The sequence below is a fragment of the Delphinapterus leucas genome, chromosome 7 (genome assembly GCF_059928025.1).
Source record: "Delphinapterus leucas isolate spDelLeu-1000000601 "Yukka" chromosome 7, BTC_Dleu_Yukka2, whole genome shotgun sequence".
Taxonomy (NCBI): domain Eukaryota; kingdom Metazoa; phylum Chordata; class Mammalia; order Artiodactyla; family Monodontidae; genus Delphinapterus; species Delphinapterus leucas.
This window is the reverse complement of record NC_143135.1, coordinates 7553790-7575018: the sequence shown is the minus strand read 5'-3', so window position 1 is coordinate 7575018 and position 21229 is coordinate 7553790. Positions and strand designations below refer to the sequence as shown.

At 61.0% G+C, this 21229-nt stretch overlaps 1 protein-coding gene across 22 annotated transcripts; it reads right to left on the bottom strand.

Moving 5' to 3' along the window:
• Positions 1 to 202: 202 nt before the first annotated feature.
• Positions 203 to 20965, bottom strand: CDC42BPG (CDC42 binding protein kinase gamma). 22 transcript variants are annotated; one of them, XM_089914570.1, is made up of 39 exons: positions 20738 to 20965; positions 18100 to 18191; positions 17934 to 18017; positions 17155 to 17250; positions 16694 to 16842; positions 16080 to 16173; positions 15626 to 15826; positions 15252 to 15500; positions 14710 to 14789; positions 13767 to 13864; positions 13591 to 13671; positions 13226 to 13317; positions 12945 to 13124; positions 12450 to 12542; positions 12191 to 12315; positions 12041 to 12113; positions 11743 to 11849; positions 11542 to 11656; positions 11180 to 11328; positions 11011 to 11099; positions 10647 to 10699; positions 10464 to 10562; positions 10313 to 10372; positions 8608 to 8713; positions 8178 to 8311; positions 7957 to 8096; positions 7781 to 7862; positions 6896 to 7112; positions 6644 to 6757; positions 6223 to 6246; positions 5870 to 5932; positions 5148 to 5747; positions 4053 to 4150; positions 3887 to 3971; positions 3662 to 3782; positions 3407 to 3524; positions 3129 to 3252; positions 2922 to 3007; positions 1223 to 1406 (listed from the first exon to the last, which is right to left on the bottom strand). In XM_089914570.1, exons 1-39 carry the CDS (start codon positions 20895 to 20897, stop codon positions 1350 to 1352), a joined length of 4788 nt encoding a protein of 1595 aa, XP_089770696.1. In that variant the 5' UTR covers positions 20898 to 20965; the 3' UTR covers positions 1223 to 1349. The 22 variants fall into 22 exon arrangements, with proteins under 22 accessions (XP_089770682.1, XP_089770681.1, XP_089770683.1 ...); XM_089914556.1 differs by lacking the exons at positions 6223 to 6246; positions 6644 to 6757 and adding an exon at positions 1839 to 1942 and having other exon boundaries at positions 203 to 1406; positions 3163 to 3274; positions 12945 to 13157; positions 20738 to 20955; XM_089914555.1 differs by lacking the exons at positions 6223 to 6246; positions 6644 to 6757 and adding an exon at positions 1839 to 1942 and having other exon boundaries at positions 203 to 1406; positions 2922 to 3010; positions 10464 to 10559; positions 12945 to 13157; positions 20738 to 20955.
• Between the last annotated feature and the right edge of the window lie 264 nt (positions 20966 to 21229).

Genomic DNA, 21229 nt, shown 5'->3' with positions numbered 1-21229 from the left:
TTGGCAGGTGGATTCTTAACCACGGTGCCACCAGGGAAGCCCCGTCCCTTCGCTTTTAAACTGTCCTCACTTACCCCCACGTGAACGTCATCCGATTTTTGAAAATACATGAAGACAACGTGGTCTTCAGCTGTCTCTGATGCCCCCACTCCTCCCTCCATTTTCTAAACCCCAGGAAGACAGATCCAGGTGGGGAGGCCAGCAGCTTACAAAGTTGTCTTTATTGGTTTCTTACTGCCTCACAGAGTGTCAGGGTCTATCCCTCCCGGGAATATGGCATTTGAGGAGATAAATATTTATTTTGCCCCCTACTCGTCAGTAGGGGGAGGTTTAATAAAAATAGTGATATAGTAACAATAATAATGACTGCGACCAGTAATAAAATGCCCCTGTGGTCCCCTAACACACAGGTGGTTGAAGCTTTGAGAAAAATGACCCCCCGCCTTTCTGCGAAGGGCCAGAGTGTGCCTGGAAACCCGTAGGGTGCCCATCTCCCACCAAGCAGCCCTTATAAATACCCCCCCATCCCATCCCTGGCTCGGAGTTCTCTTCCTCCTGGACAGATTAGATGACAATGTCAGTTGGCTCGCAGAGCCCCTCCCTCTTCCCACCCCCACCGTCTCCCCCCAGACAGAAGGCGCCTGTGCCTGTGCTCTCCCAGCTCCCTCTCCCTCCACCCCCTCCTCTGGCCTCTCTCTTCTCCATCGCTCCTCCTTTATCCTTCTGTCCTTCTCCTCTGGATGGCTTTCACCTCCTTCCAATCACTCTCCCCTCCTCTTGCACTTCCTTTCCTCCCCTTGCCTCTCTCACCTCCTTCACCAACATCCTCTCCCTCCTTCTCTACCTCTTCCTCTGGATTAGAGCCTGTCTTTCCTGCCCTGACCCTGAGCAGAGACTGGGATATGCCCCAACTCAACCTCCTTGGGGGCTAGACAGTCCACAGCCACGACCCCAGACTGCTCCCAGGAACCCGGCCCCTCTCTGTCCCTCTTCTGGACGCTTGATCACAAGACTCCTGGGGCTTGGCCCTGGAAGTGACAGCTTTGGCAAAATCACCCCTGGACACTGGCGCAGAGGGGCCCCCAGGGCAGAAGGGGGCCATCCTATTCCCCATGGCTAGCACAGGCTGGGGCTGGGAGCAGAGTGAAGGGCAGGATGAGGGCTGGGAGTCAGATCCCCCCGCCCCCGGCCCTGTCCTAGCAACCCAGGCCATGGCTGCCCAGGCCAGGCCTGCCCTGAGTCCGAATTTCCACACGTTCCGGACCGGCCGGAATATGGCGTTCCTCAAGCTCTTTGCTCTCTCGCATCTCTCGGTCCTGGGATTGGGGGTTGGGCCCCGCCGGAGGGTGTCAAGGGGAGCTCTCAGATTCAGGGGCCAGGGGGAGGCTCCGGGGCCGTTCTGAGACCTGGAGTGGAAACAGAAAGAAGTCAGGGTAGAAGGAGGAAGGCAGGATACTTCCCTGGTGGCACAGTGGTTACGACTCCGCCTGCCAATGCAGGGGACACGGGTTCGAGCCCTGGTCCGGGAAGATCCTACATGCCACGGAGCAACTAAGCTCGTGCACCACAACCACTGAGCCCGCGAGCCACAACTACTGAGCCCGTGCGCCACAACTACTGAAGCCCGCTCGCCTAGAGCCCGTGCTCCGCAACAAGGGAAGCCACCGCAGTGAGAAGCCCGCGCGCCACAACGAAGAGTAGCCCCCGCTCGCCACAGCTAGAGAAAGCCCACGTGCAGCAACGAAGACCCAACGCAGCCAAAAATAAATAAATAAATAAATAAATTTATTAAAAAAAAAAAAGAAAGAAAGAAAGAGGAAGCAGGACTCTTCCCTCACCAGGTCAGTGCCTCCCAGAGGCTTCCCCAGGACACATCCCTTGCTGCAGCAGGGCCATCGGAGGAGGTCAGATGTGAGGTGGGGTAGGGGTACGTGAGAAGAGCCTGAGGAAATCCTACTGAACTCTGGAGCCCAAACCAAAGCCCCTTTGTTCATTCACTCCATTCTACATTCAATCAACAAATAGGCTTTACTCCAAGCAGAAGACAAACTTGACCCCCACAATCAAGGAAGGAACCCAGACGAAAATCACAGCACAGCAGGATCAACAGTTAGGAGGTGGAGGGAGGAGGGCGGCAGTGACCACGTGACCAGGCAGCCACGTGGTCTCTGGAGAAGCTGACAGTGGTGCAGAGCCTTGAAGATGGCCTGGCCCTTACTCAGGTGGACGACAGGAAAGGGTATTTCAAGAGAAGCAGGGGAGACAGCAGGGGTGAGGGCTTGGAGGTGTGAAAGAACATGGTGGTCCCAGGGCTCTGAGTGGCTTGGTGCGGCTGCAGTGGGGGCGGCAGTTGGAGACGTGGCTGGAGGGGGAGTGGGAGCCTTCCCAAGTCCTTAGATCTTCCTGGTCCCCAGCCAGACTGCTCCCTCCTCTGACCTCTCGCCCACAGGAGTTCCTAGAGCGGGAAATCCCTAGCAGTCCAGCGGCTAGGACTCTGCACTCTCACTGCTGAGGGCCTGGGTTCAATCTCTGGCCAGGGAACTAAGATCCCGCAAGCCATGTGGCGTGGCCAAAAAAAAAAATCCAAGAGCTCCCCTGCTGTGGTGCTCTCCCCTTGTGCCAGGTACCTCCTACAGGTCTCATAACAATAACCTCATTTTACAGGCGAGACAAGCTCAGGGAGGCTGGGCACCTCGCCCGGGGCCACACTGCTGGTACAGTCAGAGCCAAGACAGTCAGACCTCGGCTGACCTGCCTCCAGGCCCCTGCTGGGACCCACTAAGGGGCGAGACAGGGGAGGGTCAGCATCTCTTAGCATCCAAGGCAGGGATGGGCTCAGCTTGTTCTCTGGCCTCAGGTCCCAGCACGAAACAGAAATGCCTGCCTTTCAATGGGGAAAGGGAGAGCCCCCACCGGCTCACCTGTATCAGGGAGGCCACGGGGCTCAGAGATCCCTGGGGGCAGGACACCGACTCGCTGGACAGAGACGTCCAAGGCTTCCTCTTCACTGCTCCAGGAGCAGGATGAGCAAGGGGACAAAAATCCGGGGTCAGGTTTGAAGGGTCCAAAGGGGATGGAAACACGGGGAAGGGACGCAGAGGTAGTGGAGGCTGTGAGGCTGTCCTTACTGTGGTCCGCGTCTACAGCGAGGCCGTCACTGACCATGGAAGCTGGGCGCCGCGGGGCCTCGGAGAAGCTGTGGGGCCGCTGCGGGCCAGAGCTGCGGGCACCTTGGCCCTTCTCTTCCGGAGCCTGTTGGGGACAGGGTGGAAGGCTGGAACAAGGTCAAATGAACTGCGTACAGCCTGGACGCCCTGAGGTCCTGGGTCCCAAGTAAGCAGAGGCCGGTGATTGGCTCAGCTTCACCAGGGAGGCTTGGGATTGGCTCCAGAGGACTCACACTCACCGGGGGCAGGTCCCTGGCGCTGGGCCTTCCGTCTGCAGGGCCCACGTGCACCAGGTGGTTGAAGTTGGTGGGCGTTGAGATGAGCTTGGAGCGCACAAAAGGGTCCTTCAGCATCTCCCTACAGGGGGAAGGGGTGAAGGGAGGGAGGCGGCGAAGGTGACACCTTCCTGCCCTCTCCGGGACAGCGAGGCTCGCGCTTCGTCCCGCCCCCAAGAGTAGGAGGTCCCGCCCAGCCACCGCACCACGCACGCGCACCTGCGCTGCTGCTGCAGCTGCTCCTCCGACACGCGGAAGAAGAAGCGGCGCTTGCTCTTGGTGCGGAACAGCTGGCGCCGGCTGTTGTCGGTGAGGTTGGGGATGTCGAACTCGTCCTTATCTGCAGGAGAAGCAGAGCGCTGGGCGGTGCTCACAAGATGCCATGGCGCCAGTCAACTGGTGCTCAGGGTCACACCCCTTCCTCCCACCCCCACTCTCCCTCACCTGCCAGCAGGTTCCTGAGGTAGGTCAGGCGGACCTTCTCGGTGCCAAAGAGGAACAGGGAGCCCTCTGGGTTCAGGGGTCGCACCTGAGGCAACAGGCACAGAGGTCACGCCATACTACCCGACCACACCCCAGTCCAGCCCCAGGGATCTGAGCGGGCCCTCACCTTCTTGAGTGGCACCGTCTGGACCCATTCTGCTTTCCTCACATCAAACACATCGATGGCGTTCTCGCTCAGCACTGTCAGGTAGGGGGCTGCGTAACCTGTAGAGTGGGAAACTGTGCTGTGCAGCCCCAGGCAAGTGAGGCACCTCTCTGGGCTTGTTTCCCCCTCCCTATCACAGGGAACACCCTGTGTACTGTCACAGCACCCGTAACTTCCACGCCCCACCAAAGGTCCTTCTTCTCCCGGTTGCCCCACCCAACCTCCATAGCAAGTTAGAGATAACGATCAGGGAGCACTCACTCTAGCCACGCCAGGCCTAGTTCTAGCCATGTTGCATACTTTTCCTCCTTTAATTCTCAAACAACTCCGGGCAGGTAGTATTATTGCCCCTAACTTAAGATGAGGGAATGGAAACCCCAGAGCTGAGTCTCACTCCGTGGTGAGTGAGAGCTGGGAATTGGCCCCCAGCAGTCTGGACCCAACCCACAGGCCTCACCCCCAGACGGGCGATTGTTCATGAAAGGAGCGCTGTCCCTCTCTTCCAGGCTGTAGCCCATCACACCAGCTACCTGTGGACATGTGAGACTCCCCCGCTGCCCTGTCCATTCATTCATTCATTCCTCTAAACATTCATAGCCTCTGGGGTGCGCTTGCCTGGGCTGGGTACTGGATGTGATGAAGAACTGCAGGCCCCCCACACACAGAAGGTGCAGAGAGCCAGGGCAGAGGTGTGAACAGAGGTGGGGCAGCAAGAAGGAGCAAAGGACCGATTGTGGGGGGAGGGAGGGAGTGTGAAAGCTGTAATGATAATGACAGCAATCATGGGGGTCATTTCTGGAGGGCCTACCGGCTCTAGGCCCTGAGCTGCCACTGGGGCTGGACTTGGTTAAGAGTTTGCCAGGTACGAAAAGGAGAGTACTTCAGGCAGGGGAAGATGATCCCGTGCAAGCCACCGAGGGTGTGGTCGGGCAGGAGGACACACGCTGGCCTCCAAATCCAAGCTCAGGAGTTTGGGCAGGGCCCTGTCTTCCTCCAACGTGTGGGCTACACCGCAAGCGTCAGGCCCCACCCAGCCTGGCCCTCCAAAGGCCTCACCCCAACCCGTGGGCACTGCTGGCCACAGCAGCTCTTGGATGCGAGACTTGCGACCGGCGCTGTCCACATAGACCCCGGCGGTGGTGAAGAGCAGCAGGAACTCACTGAGACTGAGCTCCACGGCGCCCAGGGCCTCACCCAGGCCCCCGCGGGATGGGGGCAGCTCCTCAGGCACCAGACCGGCTCCCAGCGCTAAGGGCGCAGCCTCGTTGAGCAGCGGGTAGAGGGTGAAGGCGCCAGCCGCGCCCACGCACAGCCGGTCACCCAGCAGCCCCAGGCTCTGCACAGGTGCTGGTGCCTGCAGCTCGCGGATGCGGCGCTGCCAGGGCCCCGGGCCTGGACCCAGTTGGTAGCAGAGCACCTGGCGCTTAACTGCGACACAGAGCACGGGGGTGCGGGCCTGCAGGATGCGCCCGGCTGCCAGGGCCTGGCAGCCTCGAGACTCGGGGATCTTGGCACCTGATGCCTCCATGTTCTCCAGCTCGGCCAGGGCAAAGAGGCGCACGCTGGGGCCTCGGCCGCACAGCACGACCAGAAGGCCCGCGGTGGGGCTCACGGCCAGCCGCTGCACCCGCCGGCACTCACCCACCTGGAAGATGTCTGTGGGGTTGGCGAGGGAGAGTGTCACCGGCAGGTCGGTGAGGAGCGGGTCGGTGCCCAGCCTCCTCTGTCCCCTGGGGCTGATGCGCACCCACGCCCGCCCTGGCCCAGCCTGGTAGTACCGTTGCTGTGCAGGTGGATCACAAACAGCCCCTCCTCAGTGCCCAGAGCAAGCCGTTTCTGGTCTGGTGGAGGGAGGGAGGGAGAGGGTCAGGGGTCCAAAGGCCCATCCAGAGGCAGGAGACTGGGGAGGCTGCCTGCCCTTGCTAAGCTTAGGTTTCTCCTGAGGACACTGTCCCTGCATCACTGGACCCTTCTGTCCCAGAGTCTGGACTGGCTCTAATAGGGAAGGGCCACGGGGACAGGAGTCAGGGTGAGAGGCCCCCCACCCCGAGCTGTGGGATTTGGGGTAAGTCACTTCACCTCTCGGAGCCTTGGTTTCCCCTTATGTAAAACGGGGATAATAGTGGTTAACCTTTCTCACACAGCTGCTGTGAGGCTGTGAAGAGATGAAGCAGTGCAGGGTGAGTGTTAAGCTCACAGCAATCCCTGCTCGATAAATGCCCTTGTCCCCCGGCTCCAGACTGACACAGGGGACCTGGAGGATGCGGGCAGTGGCTCCTGTAGCTCCCGTCCTGAGGGATTGCAGGGAGAGGTCCCAGCCCGCCGGGGCAGGGCCGCTTCAGGGCCTGGCTGCTGGGGGAGGCCAGGGAGCCTCCTCTCCTGTTCCCCAGCTGTCCGATACGGAGGCCCCACGGTGCACCAGGCTCCTGGCTGAACACAGCAGCCCCAAAGGAGACAGTGTGAGGCTCCCCCATGGTCACCTGGCTGCTGGTAAGAGTCAGGAGCGGAACCCTCCTTTATCTCTTCCTAAAGCCTCTGCTCTTTTCGCTCACTTGAGATTCTTTTAGAAAAAGCAGAAAGGAGAGCGCAGAGAAATGGAGTGGCAGAAGCCAGGTTCCCAACCCTCAGCCCAGGTCCCTCATCACACAGCTGTGCCCAGAGGAGTGGCGAGGAGGACACGTGCAGGAGAGTCCACAGCTCAGGGCTGCAGGGACTGGGCAGTGACAGCGGCCCTAGTGACCGTGGCAGCCCGGGACTCCTCCCCCGAGCCTGCCTGGGCGGCGCCCCCTCTGCGTGAGGCTCACCGATGATGGCGGCACAGAGCGCGTGGGACAGCAGCGGCAGCCCGTTGTCGTAGGCCTCCTTGAGCGCGTACACCGGCCGGGGCCTGGGCCGTGCGTCCAGCAGCAACCGCTGCAGCTCGCCCAGCACCTGCAGCCAGCGTTCCCGCTCACCCTCGCTCTCCGCCAACAGCAGCACGGTGCACGTGGCGGGCGGCACCGTCAGCTGGGAGGCCGTCACCTGCGGGCGGGGACCCAGGCTGGGGGGCAGAGGGCCAAGAGCCAGCCGCCCTTCCTCCCGTCCCTCTCTCCATGGGCTGATGCTTATTAGCACCGGCATCGGCTCGCCCGGGGCAGTGCTAGGTGCTGTCTTGCAGCAGGTGATAAGCCAGGTGGGCTGGTCAGACAAGCATGGGGACGACTCCAGAGCCCTGGGACCAGTGCCATCGGAGGGGAAGGACGGGGCATCGTGAGACCACAGGGTGGGGCCCCCTCACCCAGGCTAAGCAGTGAAAGACGACTTCCCAGAGGAAGAGACATTTCTGCCGGAGCCTGGGGGATGATTGGAGTGACCCGGAGTGCCTGAGGTGGGGGAGGGCAGGGAGCTGGTAGGGTCAGAGATGTGGGGCCTCAACGCTACGGTTAGGAGCACGCTGAGGGCGACGGGAAGCCGCAGAAGCGTCCTAAATGCGGCAGGACACAACCAGCTTCATATATGGAAAACTGCACTGCAGGATGAAGTGTAGCTACACGGACCAGAGCGGAAGCCACTGTAGCCATTCATGTGGAGGCGAGGGGGGCGGGAGGAAGGGGGCAGCCATGGAGATGGAGAAAAGTGGCTGGAGTGGGGACAGCACAGAGGCAGACAGAGGTCTGGTCCATCACCCTCCCCCGCCACCCCGAACTCACCCTAAAGATGCGGGGCAGGTCCCTGGATTGGGCGTGGATAACATCCAAGGCCAGGACAGGGGTGGCCGAGAACTGGGGGTCCCTGGGAGGTTCATGGAGCAGGTCAGCGGTCGCACGGCCCTGGCTGCCCCCTTGACCCACACACCCCCTGCCCCAAACTACCGCCTGGCACCCACCTCAGATCCAGTGCCTGCAGGAGGGCCCCGCTGGCCGGGCTGAGCCTCGGGTCTGGGGCATCAAACAGCAGCAGGCGCGAGTCACTGAGGGCGGCAAACACTCGCTGCCAGCCCCGCCGGACACCCGAGGGCCGTGGCACCTGCGGGAGAGCAGGCGTGGGAGGGCCTGCCAGGGCCCAGCCACCCACGCCCGTCTTCCTCCTCCCCCAGTGCTGGCTCACCGACAAGAAGCCCTCGTAGGCGGTGCCCGTGCCTGTTTCAGGGTGCACTCCCAGGGCCGTGTGGAGGAGGTCAGGGGGCACGGGGCAGGGTGGGGCCTGTGGGGCACAAGTCGAGTGACAGAAGTAGCCGCAAGCTGTGGGGAAAGCGGGAGCCGACGGGTGGTGTGAGGTGGGGTGCGGACAGCCCGGACCCGGGACCCTGGGCACTCCCAGCCCCAGCTCCCCTCGGCCTGGCACGGATTCCCCATAAAGTGAGAAAAGAGAAAGAAAGCGGAGCAGTGGGGAATGCTGACCGGGAGGCGCCAGTGGCCTGGGCTGAAACTGCCTGGGTGTGGCAGGCTTGGGGCCACTTCCGTTCCCTCCGCCTAGGGGCTGTGGCTGGTGCGTGGGAGGCTGGTGTGCAGGGGGGTGAAGTGGGTGAGGGTCTCACCGTCACAGCCCAGGCCCTGGCGGCCCAGGCCCAGCATCAGCGAGGTGCAGCGGAGACACTTGGTGGGGGATGGGAAGCTCCGGGGGCGCAGCGTGTGTGAGCCAGGCTGGGGAGGGGACACGCACATTACCCATGCCTGATCCCGGCCTCCGAGGGCCTCGCACCGCCCCGCGCCCCCGCCACCGTCACCAACCCGGCCACCCTGAGGTTCGCGCAAGACCAGTGCATTTGAGCCAGGTGGCAGTGTGAACTCTGAGCCCCAGCGAGCCTGTGGTCATACTCAAAACTCATTGCCCATTTTTGGATTGGGTTGTTTGTTTTTTTGTTACTGAGCTGCATGAGCTGCTTATAAATTTTGAAGATTAATCCTTTGTCAGTTGCTTCATTTGCAAATATTTTCTCCCATTCTGAGGGTTGTCTTTTGGTCTTGTTGATGGTTTCCTTTGCTGTGCAAAAGCTTTTAAGTTTCATCAGGTCCCAATTGTTTATTTTTGTTTTTATTTCCGTTTCTCTAGGAGGTGGGTCAGAAAGGATCTTGCTGTGATTTATGTCATAGAGTGTTCTGCCTATGTTTTCCTCTAAGAGTTTGAAAGAAGACCTAAATAGACATTTCTCCAAAGAAGATATACAGACTGCCAACAAACACATGAAAGAATGCTCAACATCATTAATCATTAGAGAAATGCAAACCAAAACTACAATGAGATATCATCTCACACCAGTCAGAATGGCCATCATCAAAAAATCTAGAAACAATAAATGCTGGAGAGGGTGGGGAGAGAAGGGAACCTTCTTGCACTGCTGGTGGGAATGTAAATTGATACAGCCACTATGGAGAACAGTATGGAGGTTCCTTAAAAAACTACAAACAGAACTACCATATGACCCAGCAATCCCACGACTGGGCATATACCCTGAGAAAACCATAATTCAAAGAGAGTCATGTACCAAAATGTTCATTGCAGCTCCATTTACAATAGCCCGGAGATGGAAACAACCTAAGTGCCCATCATCGGATGAATGGATAAAGAAGATGTGGCACATATATACAATGGAATATTACTCAGCCATAATAAGAAACGAAATTGAGCTATTTGTAATGAGGTGGATAGACCTACAGTCTGTCATACAGAGTGAAGTAAGTCAGAAAGAAAAAGACAAATACCGTATGCTAACACATATATATGGAATTTAAGAAAAAAAAAATGTCATGAAGAACCTAGGGGTAAGACAGGAATAAAGACACAGACCTACTAGAGAATGGACTTGAGGATATGCGGAGGGGGAAGGGTAAGCTGTGACAAAGTGAGAGAGTGGCATGGACATTATATATACACAACCAAATGTAAGGTAGGTAGCTAGTGGGAAGCAGCCGCATAGCACAGGGAGATCAGCTCGGAGCTTTGTGACCGCCTGGAGGGGTGGGATAGGGTGGGTGGGAGGGAGGGAGACGCAAGAGGGAAGAGATATGGGAACATAAGTATATGTATAACTGATTCACTTTGTTATAAAGCAGAAACTAACACACCATTGTAAAGCAATTATACTCCAATAAAGATGTAAAAAAAAAAAACAAACTCATTGCCACCACTGCCAGCCCCACTGCAGTCTGCCAGCCAGAACGCACGTGGGGGGAACCCAAGCGGGTCCTTGGAAACCTGGCAGAATGGCTTGGTGCCCCCGCTCCGCCCCGCCGGGCACTGACCTTTGCAGGAGGACCTTCTGCAGGGGGTGTGGTAGCAGCAGGCGTTCTGGGGAACACACCCTGCAGGGGAGGGCGAGCAAACAGGTGAGCCATGCACAGGCAGAAGGTGGGGCCCAGGCCCCCCAACTGCGGGTCTCCTGTCGGTCCTCACCCCCAGGCGCAGGCTGCGGCGGCCCTCTGGCCTCAGCTCGGGCTCCAGCCCAGGCTTCAGGGCCTCTCCTGAGACACCGGGGTCCTTGGTGGAATCCTTCTGGGGAATGGGATGGGGGCAGAGTCAAGGTCCCTGTGTCCTCCCCTGGGACTCTGCCCCAGCCAGCCCCGCAACCGTTCTTACCTCTGAGCTCCGGAAGGACAGGAAGGGAATCAGGGAGTTTGAGGGCTTGGTGTCTGCAAACAGAGGGCATGGGTCACTGGAACCAGGGACTCCACCCTAACACTTGTCACTGAGGAAACCGGGGCCAGGGCGGGCATTTCAGTTTCCACCTCAGTAAAATGGGGAAATGACCACAGGCTGGGAAGTGTTGGGGGGCTGGCATACAGCAGGTGCTCAGTAAGTGCTGGCTAACAGATAGTGGGTTAGGCAGCAGAGTCTGGAACAAACTCTTGTCTCCACAGCCCGGCCAGGCTGTCGTGGGACGCCCTTGGTGACCTGGAGCAGAGGACTTGCTCTAGGACAAGGCATGCAGACGGCCACTCACCCCCTGGCCCATGGGCCCGCAGCTCCTCCCGGAGGGTAGCCAGCTCCTGCTGCAGGCCCTGGTTGTGCCTCTCGACCTCCTGCAGACGGCTGGGGAGAACCAGGCAAGAGCTCGCCACAGGCCTCCACGTGGGTCCTGGGCCCCTCGCAGTGCCTGCCCGTGGTCTCACCTCTCAGCCCGCAGCTGGGCCTCCTGCACCTGCGTCAGCCGCTCCTGCAGGCCCTGCTTGGCCCGTATCTCGGCCTCCAGTGCTGACTGCAGCTCCAGCCTGGCCGACGCCTCCATCTTCTGCAGCCGCCGTGCCTTCCACTGTTGATCCTGGTGGCCAGGGGGAATCAACGTGAGATGCCCTGAGGGCCTGGCTACCTCAGAGGCCCTCTCCCACCACACCACCTGGCCAGGCTCAAAGCCCCAGCTCTGCCCCTGACCCGGTGTGAGTTTAGGCAAGTCCCTGATCTTCTGTGAGCTAGCGTCCCTACCCGTGGAGTGCGGCTCCTGGCACCCCTCCCCCTGGGTGTCCCCGGGGCTCACCAGCGGCCGGGCAGGGAGAGTCTGGGTGCCCACGTTCCGCAAGGACTCCAGCTCCTCGGCCATCTTGGTGGCCAGCGCCTGCAGGTAGCCTCTTGACACCTTCTCATCATTCACCCTGATTGGGAAGGGGGCTCAGGGTCAGGGGCTGCGCCCTCAGCCCAGCCTGGGCCCAGCCCCCGCCCTCAGCCCCGGGGCACCCACCAGCTGAGGATGTCGGCAATCTGGGCCTCCCAGTTGCTCTCTGTCTCCCGCTGCGCGCCCTCCAGTCTCTGCTTGCTCTGCTGCTCCCGTTCCAGCTCCTCCACCAGCTGGGGGCCCGGTAGGAAGGAGGGCTCAGCCCCCAGGGGCCCCAGCGCCCCTGAGGCCCACCTGTGTCCACCCTCGCTCACCCACTATGGCTGGCCTGCAGCCCTGGCAGCTCTGCCCACCCGGCCTGCCGGCTCCCCGCCTCTGTCCCACCTCTTGCCTGTCTCTCCGGCCCTCTGCCCGCCCTGCTCACCCGCTGCTGCTCCCGGCTCAGCTGCTGGTTCTCCTCCTGCAGCCGGCACAGAGCCTCCTCCTTCCCACGTGGCCTGCGGGCGAGGAGGACGACTCTGTGACTCCCAGCTCGGGCCCTCGCCCTGTCCCCTGCCCCGGCTGCCCAGCTCACCCGTGGCCACGGGCCTGCTCCAGCTGCACACGCAGGGCAGCCACCTCCTGCCTCAGCTGTGCTTCCTGAGGCCTGCTGCCCTCAGGCAATCCTGTGCTGTTGGTCTCAGAGGCGGTGTGGATGGTCTGCAGGACATGGAGAGGGGTCAGGGCAGGGGCCCGAGAAGCCATGGCCCACCCTACCCCTGGGGCCTGGCCCTGAGGACCCTGAGTGGGGCCAGGCCAAGAGAAGTGCCGCTTGGCAGGGGGGAAGGCACCACCTTGATCTGGGGAGGCTCCTTCTCCAGGCTTCGTTCCTGCCGTCTCTGGAGCTGCAGCACCTCCTGGCTCAGGGCGGCCACCTGGGCCTGCAGCTGGGATGGGGTGCAGAAGCAGCCAGTGCTGACCTTGTCCACCCCAACTCTTTTTTTTTTTTGGCCGCTCCTCGCGGCACGTGGGCTCTTAGTTCCCCGACCAGGGATCAAACCCGCGCCCCCTGCAGTGGAAGCACGGAGTCTTAACCACTGGACCGCCAGGGAAGTCCCTGTCCACCCCAACTCTTGGCCTTGCTCCAGACTCTCAGGCTCTGCCGACTGCAGCAGGAGTGGAGGCATTGGACCCTTGCCCACCCTACCTGTTCCCTCGCTCAGGCCTCGGCCAAGTGCAAAGGCACTTGGTGTTCCCGGCACCCCGAACCGAGCTCCCCAGCCTTCCTCCAGCCACACCAGAGGTCCTGGGGGCAGGGCCCTGTTGCTGTCCCCGACCCCATCACTCACCTCCCTCTGGGCATCCCAGGCTTCCTCCAGCTGGGAGCTCAGGGCCTGGGTCTCGCTGGCCATGGCCACCTCTCTCTCCTGGGCCTCCTGCAGCTTCCGGAGCAGCTCCTCCTGCCGCCCCTGGGCCCTGCACAGCTCCTGCTCCTGCGCCCGCAACCCCGCCCGCACCTCGACCAGCTCCTGGGGTCCAGGTGGCGGTGGGGAGGGCAAGGCCTGGAGTCAGAGCATGGACCTCCTTAGCATCGAACTCCGGGCCACTCAGCCACCTCCCCAAGCCCTACCTGGAGGAGCTGGTCTCTCTCCTGCTGCACGTCACTGTCCTGGCCTGGGCTACCAGCTGGGCGTCCGTCCACCTTGCTGTCCCTCAGCGTCTCTGCCAGGAATTGTCACTGAGACCCGCACATGCTGAGAGCCCAGCCTCAGCCAGGAACTCTATGTGCAGTATCTCACGGAACCCTCACCCCAGCTTGGCCCATTTTCTACATGCAGACTCAAGAGAGTTTAAGATACTTCCCTAAGATCACACAACACGTACGTACAGAGCAGGGGCAGGACTGGAACCCAGGTTGGACTCAGGTGTGCTGGGAAAACAGCTCGGCCCCCAAGGTGAGGGTAGAGGGGAAAGAGATGGGGTGCTGGGGGGTACCTGACAGCCTGTCCTGCAGAGTCTGCACTTCCTTCCGTAGCTGCTCCAGTTCCCGAGGGTCTGAGGGGGTCGGCAGAGCCTCTGTGTTGGGGGGCACCCGCAGGTGAGGAGCTCGTTCTGCAGCGGTAGCCCCCGGGGCAGACCCACCCTGCCCAGCCCAGCCGGCTCCCCCGTACCTTGGAGCTTCCGGCTCAGCTCCACCTTCTCCTGCTCCAAACAGCGGAGCTTCCGCTCCAGGGCAGCCAACTGCTCAGAAGTGCTCTCAGGGCCCAGACTGGGGAGAGCAGGGCAAGAGTTGGCAGAGAACCACCCCCCAGCCTCCTCCATTCTTCTGCATCCAAACATTCATTCACCTAAGAAACAGCCACTATGCACTAGCTCTGTACCCACGTCTGGGCTCTGCGCTGGGAGTAAAAACAATCAAGACCAGACCCTGCCCTTAGGAGGCTCCAGGCTGTTAGTGTGGGCAGCAGCCCAGAGCAGTGGTTCCAGGGTCCCCGGGCCCTGGTTCAAGCCCCAGCCCTGGCCCTTACAAGCTGTGTGACCTTGAACATATCAGAATCTCAGTTTTCTCACAGGAAAATGCAGGTGATGCAAGGGGCTCTTCCGAGGGCCGTCAAGAGGACTCAGTGATAAGGGCCCGGGGACCCCACGCCCAGCACAGAATGAGCGCTCCACGAGTGAGGGTCAGATGCATCCGTGTCTGCTTACACTTTGCACCTCCCACTCCCCCAGGACCTCGCTGCAGTCTCAGACCAGCCCCACAAATGGAACTGGGCTGAGAGCATCCTGTCCATTTTATAGGAGTACAAAGTGAGGCTCGGGGAGTGGTGCTACGTCTCTGGCTTCGAGTCCATTACTCGCCCAGCCAGCCGTGGAGGGTCCTGTGAGGGCCAGATGCTGGGGCAGGACCCATAGGAGGCATAGCCCCACCAGGATCTTGAGGGCATGGGGGACTGTCCGGCTGAGGGCTCGAGCACACTTCCCGAGCACCTGTCTCATGCAGATACCAGGTGGGCCACTTGGTTACTTTCCCAGGGTCCTGATGGGCTACGCTCCTGGTGTTCTCCAGGCCAGCAGACCCCAGCTTCCCACAAGGTGTGTGAGGACTAGACTCACCTGCCTGAGGTATAGGTGAAACCCACAAATGGCAGGTGGTGGCCTAAGAAGGTCCCATGGGAGGGTGGCGGCAGGGTCCCCTGCGGAAGGAGGAGAAGGAAAGGTACAGCTCTGTACCTGTAACAGGTACAGCTCCAGGCTGAGGCTCGAGACCCAGGAGACCCCCTGGGACTGAGTGCCGACCTCCTCCTGCTCAGGTGGGAACCTAGAGGGATAACACAGACCCCCCACCTGCAAAAAAAACTACAACTCCCATAAGTCTTTGAGGTTCCGGCCTCCCAGGTGCTGCTGGGAGTTTTCTTTCTTATATGATTTCTGATTAACAGGATGACACTTGTGGTCAAAGGACCTTCACTTGGCACAACCCACCTTAGTGCAGGTGAACCAGCCCAGGTGAACCATAACTCCCACGAGTCTCTGGGGTCTGAAGGCCTCATCCCCAGCCCACCAACTGCTTTGGGAAACTTCGCGGTGCGGGGGAGGGTCCCACAGCCACTGAGATTCAAGGCAGTTTCCCCACTGCTGTGGGCCCCTCCACTCACTGGATGCTTGAGGGTGTCGTCATCCACGTCGAAGTTGGAGGTGTCCATGGGCCCGCGAAGCTCGGGGATGTAGGGGGCAGTGCTCGTCGCCAGCCGCTCCCAGTCTATGCCTTCGAAGAAGGGGTGGTTCCGGAAGTCATCCAGCCCTCCGTGGCCCAGACGCTCCTCCTGGCGGCACAGCAGCTGGCGGATCAGGTCTTGGGCACTGGCCGGCACATCGGGCACATCTGGGGGGAACTGCAGGTGGTCCTGCAGGCCCGGGGGAGGGGTGCAGGTGAGTATCCAGAATCCCACCCTTGCCTCCGGGCATCTCCAACCTCGCAGACTCAGGAGTCCCGCTGCCTTCCCAGAACCCCAGGGCCTGGTGGCCAGACCTCATGGTTCATGATCTTGCCGTAGGTTTCCACCAGGGATTCAGCGTAGAAGGGCGTCTCCCCAAAGAGCAGCTCGTAGGCACAGACCCCCAGGGACCACCAGTCACACTGTGGGCCGTAGTGGCCCCTGCCCTCCTCCATGGCCTGCAGGATCTCAGGGGAGATGTAGTCGGGCGTCCCCACTGCCACCGACGAATCTACCTGTGGGTGGTGGTGTTAATGACGCCATGACCATGGCCTCAGGCTCGGCCCCTCACCACGGCCTTGGGTCTGGGCCTAGCACCCCAACTCCCTAGGGCTTGGCTGGCACGGTGCCCACACCTGGGCCCCAGGCCTAGCCCCTCCTTCCCCTGGGAGTCTGATGCCACCTGCACTAGGCCTGGTGACTCCCATTCCCCTGGGAGTTCTCCCAGCCAGGTTCTCCTCTGTCCCCATCTAGGGCGGGGTCCCTTACCATGCCACTGTTGTTGAGCCGTAGGCAGGAGCCAAAGTCGGCCAAGCGGATGTGCCCATTCATGTCCAGCAGGACATTGTCTGGCTTGACGTCCCTGGGGGAGGACAGGGAGAGTGAGGGGCTTGATCTGTGCATGTGGATGTGCATTTAGGCGCATGCCTGGGTGTGCGAGTGTGTGTATGCTCGCACATGTTCCTGCATCCACATGTGAGCAGAGTGCCCACGTGTGGGAGGGGGGAAGGATGGTGGCCAGGCCTTCTGGCTCCCAAGAAGGAAGTTGGTTAAGTTGGGGAGAGGGACCCATAAGGACGACCCTTGGAGGCAGCTGAGTGTACCATGGGGGACACAGGAGTCAGACTCCCCCAGTGCAACCCACGGCTCGGCCACCCATGGGCTGAGTCACCGTGAGCCAGGTGCTTACCTGTGCTAAGCCCTGACTACCTCATCTGGAAAATGGAATGATAGCAGCTCCCATCACACAAGGTTTTGGGTGTGAGAATTCAAAGGTTCTGTGCATACGAAGCACCCAGCACAGCGCTTGGCACTTATGGGTCAGCTGCCCCCAGAGCTGTCAACAGGGACTGAAAGTGCAGCAGGGGCTTTGGGGACCCCACCTGTGGACGTAGCCCAGCTGATGCAGCGAGTGGATGGCCAGCACCATCTCGGCCAGGTAGAACTGGGCCAGCCCAGGCGGGAGACGGTCCTCAAAGCGGCTCAGCAGAGTGAGGAGGTCCCCTCCAGCATAGTAGTCCATCACCAGGTACTAGAAGGCGGTGGGCAGGGGGCAAGAATCAGATGGCGGGGGGGCACCTGCCCCAGGGACCCATCTCCCACCTGCCTCACAGGGGTTCCACAGGGCTCTGGGAAGGCAAGGCTGTGTCTCCCAGAAGCTCTGGGGCAGCCAGCTCCCAGCCAAACCTCAGGCAGGAGGCTCTAGGCCTGAGCTGGTGGGGAGTGGAAGCCTTTTGGTCCCAGTAGGAGGGTCTCTCTCTTCCTGGATCAGTGCTTCTGGCCCCCAAAAGCCTTCTCCTTTGTCCCTAGGTAACCCCCCTCCAGCTTTGCTGAGCATCCTCACCAGGTACTCCTCATCCTGGAAGGCGTAATGCAGAGCGGTCACCCAGCGGCTGTCCCCCTTCACCAGAACGTCCCGCTCCTCCCGGAAACAGGCCGTCTGCAACAGTTTTGGGGCACAGGGGGTAAGGGAGGAGGGTGGGATCGGAGCCCAGGAACCCCACCTTGCCAGCTCAGGGGATGGAGAAAGATTCAGTAAGTCTAGGAATGTGGATCGAGGTCACCTGTGTGAGCCTGAGCCTGTGCTTTATGGCTCTGGGCCTCAGTGTTATCATAAAGAAAATGGGGGGACTTCCCTGGTGGCGCAGTGGCTAAGAATCCGCCTGCCTATGCAGGGCATATGGGTTCGAGCCCGGGTCCGGGAAGATCCCACATGCCGTGGAGCGACTAAGCTCATGCGTCACAACTACTGAGCCTGCGCTCTGGAGCCCGCGAGCCACAACTACTGAAGCCCGCGTGCCTAGAGCCCGTGCTCCACAACAAGAGAAGTCACCGCAACGAGAAGCCTGCGCACTGCAACGAGGAGTAGCCCCTGTTCGCCGCCAACTAGAGAAAGCCCACGCGCAGCAATGAAGACCCAACTCAGGCAAATAAAAAAAAAAAAGGAAGAAAATGGGAACAATTCTGCTTGCTCTAAGAAAGGCTTATTGTGTGGAAGGGATAGGAAGAATATGCGCTGCTGGGGGTGGATCCTCTTCCTGTTCCGCAGCCATGCCCGGCCGCTTCCCCTGCAGGTCTCAGAGGCCTATAGCCACCCAAAGTTCCCCCAGACGCAACACTGACCTCGGCCCTCTTCAGCATCTCCCACTTGTGCAGCATTTTCATGGCAAAAATCTGGCCACTGTCCCTCTGCCTCACCACAGCGACCTGAGGCCACAGAGAGCACTGGGGTCAGTCCAGCCTGGGTGCAAACGCCCTCCTACCCACTACCCCAAGGCCCTTTGCTCACCTCCCCGAAGGCCCCTCGGCCGATCACCTTCAAGATCTCAAAGTCATCTCTCTGCAGCTGCAGCTCTTTCACCTTTGCTATGAAGGGACTGACTGAGGGCACACAAAGTGGGGCTCAGAGAGCCTGCAGGGAGGCTCTCTCTCACCTGCAGCTCCCACAAGGCCAGGGCAGGGATGACCTCCCCAGGGATGGCCTGTGGCCAAGGGGTTGACAGGAGCTGCAGCCCATTCAGCCACGATCAGGAAGTGTGGAAGGTGGGGTCCTGGCTTGGCTGACTACCTGGCCCCCCGGAATCCATGGTTCCCTGGACCCCTGTCCCCAGATTCCAGGTGGCCTCTATCCCAGGGGCTGATGGGATTTGTAGTTCTCCCCAGCCTGGGGGCTAAGCATGGCTGGCCAGGTCACCCTGGAATGATGGGGATACCATTCCCACCCCCAGCTCACAGTTCTTGGCCCTTTAGCAGGACCAGGCCAGGGCCTGTCTTGGGAAACTGGACCGGCAACATTCCTTGTCCCCAGAGAGGCTTCTCTGCCACTGAGGAGCTGTGGGTCCCTCTGTAGGCACAGAGGTACCTGGCTGGAGTGAGGCCTGGGGCGGCCCCGGAGGACAGGTAGGGCATGGTTCTACGGGGCTCTGGGCGGGCAGGCTCTGTGCTCCCTGTGTGGGGCCTCCTCAGGCCGGAGGCACAGTGAGGTCTGCCCAGGTTCTCACAAGACTCAAAAACGGGCCAAAACACCTTCCCCTGGCGCCCGACGCTGGCACCTGAGGGTGTGAGTGCTCAGGATCTCCTCCAGGCCTGACCAGCCCTACGACTCTGAGCCCTGCCTCGCTCTCTGGACCTGCATCTGGCCACGAACCTCCTCCTTAGAGTCCCTGACACTCCCAGGAGGGACATGTCCAGCCACTCCCCGGCCCTTCTAGGCCTGGAGGAGCCCCAGGCCTGTGGGAGGGAATTGGGGCCTGGAAACTTAGGGAGGTGAGGGGGCGCAGCAGCGGTTGGGGGCAGCTACAGTCTGGCTCCTTGCCTCAGTTTCCCCCTGCCAGCAGGTAAACTCCCTGCCAGCTGGGCAGGTCTGTGGTTGGGACAGAGAGCTGCTCCACAGGTTTATCAGGCAGAACCCCCCCAGCATGGGTGGTGTGGAAACCTCATTACAGAAATTAATTGTCTTTTTCCTGGGTCCATGTGTGCAGCTGGGGAGGAGCAGCTGCAGGTCTGCAAGGGGGAACCCGAGGTGAGGGTGGCTACCCATCAGCCAGACAGGGGCCAAAGCCTGGGGCCTATAGCCAGGAGGACCCAGGCCCCCAGGACAGGCTGCCCAGTCCCCTTGCCTTGCTGCATGGATGGGGGCTCTGGGCAGGAGCAGGGACAAGTTGAGGCAGGAGCAGAGTGAGTCACCCGCTCTGTGAGTTACCTGGGGAGATGTCAACAGACAGGCCCCCACGCTGGGGTCCAGGGAAGAGGTGCCAGAGGCAGGCAGGGAGGAGCACACGTGTGTGTGGGCATCACAGGGGGTGATGACAACATAGAGACACACACATAAGGTCCAGGAGTACTGGGGAGACAGGTGGGCAGCAGAGGCAGGGGCCCTCTGACTGCCCTCACGCTAGAGGAAAGGGCTGGCACTGGGCCCAACTCACTGGCATGTCTCACAGGCCCCTAACCGTGCCAGGTTGGGCCTCGTGCTGGCCCAGATCTCAGGAGTGCCAGGAATGCTAGTCGCCCACTGGGCAAACACTCGCCTCACCCCGCCCTCCAAGCCAGGCCCCCATGTCCTTCCCCCATGGCCTGGCCAGGCGTGACCAGGGAGCCCTTGGGGTGGCACCAGTGCCCACACTGGATTCAGGGTCATCCCAGGCCAGCCACTCCCAGTGACTCAGATGAGTCAATGCCAGGAAGGGGTGCAGACCCACCTCCATGCAGCCCCCTGCCCCAGCCCTGGGGAGTAGCCCTCAGGAGGCCTGGGCAGCCGCTTGCGCACAAAGGGTCTGAGGTTGGTTCCTGTGTCCAGTCTTGGGTGGTCTGGTGTGCAGGGAAATGGAAGTGTGGGGTGGGGTGGGCAGGGGATGCCTGCAAGTGTGCACTACCTATGGATCTGTGAGCGGAAGGAGACAAGTGTGTATCAGATGCAGTGTGGGTGCGGGGGTCGGCAGGGTTCCCTGGGTCTCTCCAGGAGCTGCACGTGAGTGTCTCAGTGTGTCTGTGGAATGTGGGAGCCAGAGAAAGCATGTTTGTCAGTGGGTCACATGCACAGGGGTCTCCGTGTGAGAGGCTGTGTTCTCACAGATCATGAGATGACTCTGTGTGGAGCGTGTACTGTGTACATGTGTCTGGGGTCTACACCTGGGGCCAAGTTTCTGTGTGTCTGAGTGAGATGTGTGTGGTGCACACGTGCCAGGTTCTGGGAGTGGGAACAAGTGTGTGTGTGAATCTGAATAAGAGTAAAGTGTGTAGGTGACTGAGAGGGCCGGGGTCTGGTGGCACGTATCAGGGCCAGTGCAGGTCGTCTGGGAGGGGGGGGAAACCTGTGGGAGTGCGGCTCCCCGCGGGAGGGTCTGTGGGCGTGGAGCACGGAGGGAGAGGCTCCTGGCGCGGTGTCCCTCGGGCAACCCCCCCACGGTCCCTCCCGGGCCACTCACCCCAGCTCAGGAACTGCGCCACGTGGCGCTCCCGCCGCAGGGGGGCGCTGCTGAGCTCTTGGTGCAGCCCCAGAAGCAGATCCAGGAGGCCGTCGAGCCCCGGGCCGCCGCCGGCCTCGCCCCGCGCCAGCCGCTCCAACGCGCGCAACCGCCGCTCCATGGCTGCGGCCGGAGTCTAGAGTCGAGCCGCCCGCATGCCTGCCCGTCGGTCCGTCCGTCTGTCGGTCCGCACGTCCTCCCCCCACCCTCCCGCCCTCCCCGCTGTCACCTTCCTCCGGAGCCGCCTGCGCGCCCTCACCTGGGCGCCGCGCCCCACCCTCCGCCCCGCCCCCCGACGGACGGGCAGGTGTGCGCCGGCCAATGGGAGACGCGACTGGAGGTGAAGGTGGGAGGGCGGAGGCGCGCGGGGGCGGGCCCAACTCCCGGCCAGGAAGTGGGGGGGCGGGCCCCGAAGAGTAACTCCTGGGCGGGGCGGAGCAAGGAAGGCGGGGT

Coding starts and splice junctions, on each gene's coding strand:
- CDC42BPG (XM_089914552.1), bottom strand. CDS start 20,897: ATGGAGCGGCGGTTGCGCGCGTTGGAGCGGCTGGCGCGGGGCGAGGCC. Junction 11,657..11,742: donor ATTGCCGACATCCTCAGCTG/GTGGGTGCCCCG, acceptor CTTCCCAATCAG/GGTGAATGATGAGAAGGTGT. Junction 8,312..8,607: donor CCAGGGCCTGGGCTGTGACG/GTGAGACCCTCA, acceptor CTTTCCCCACAG/CTTGCGGCTACTTCTGTCAC.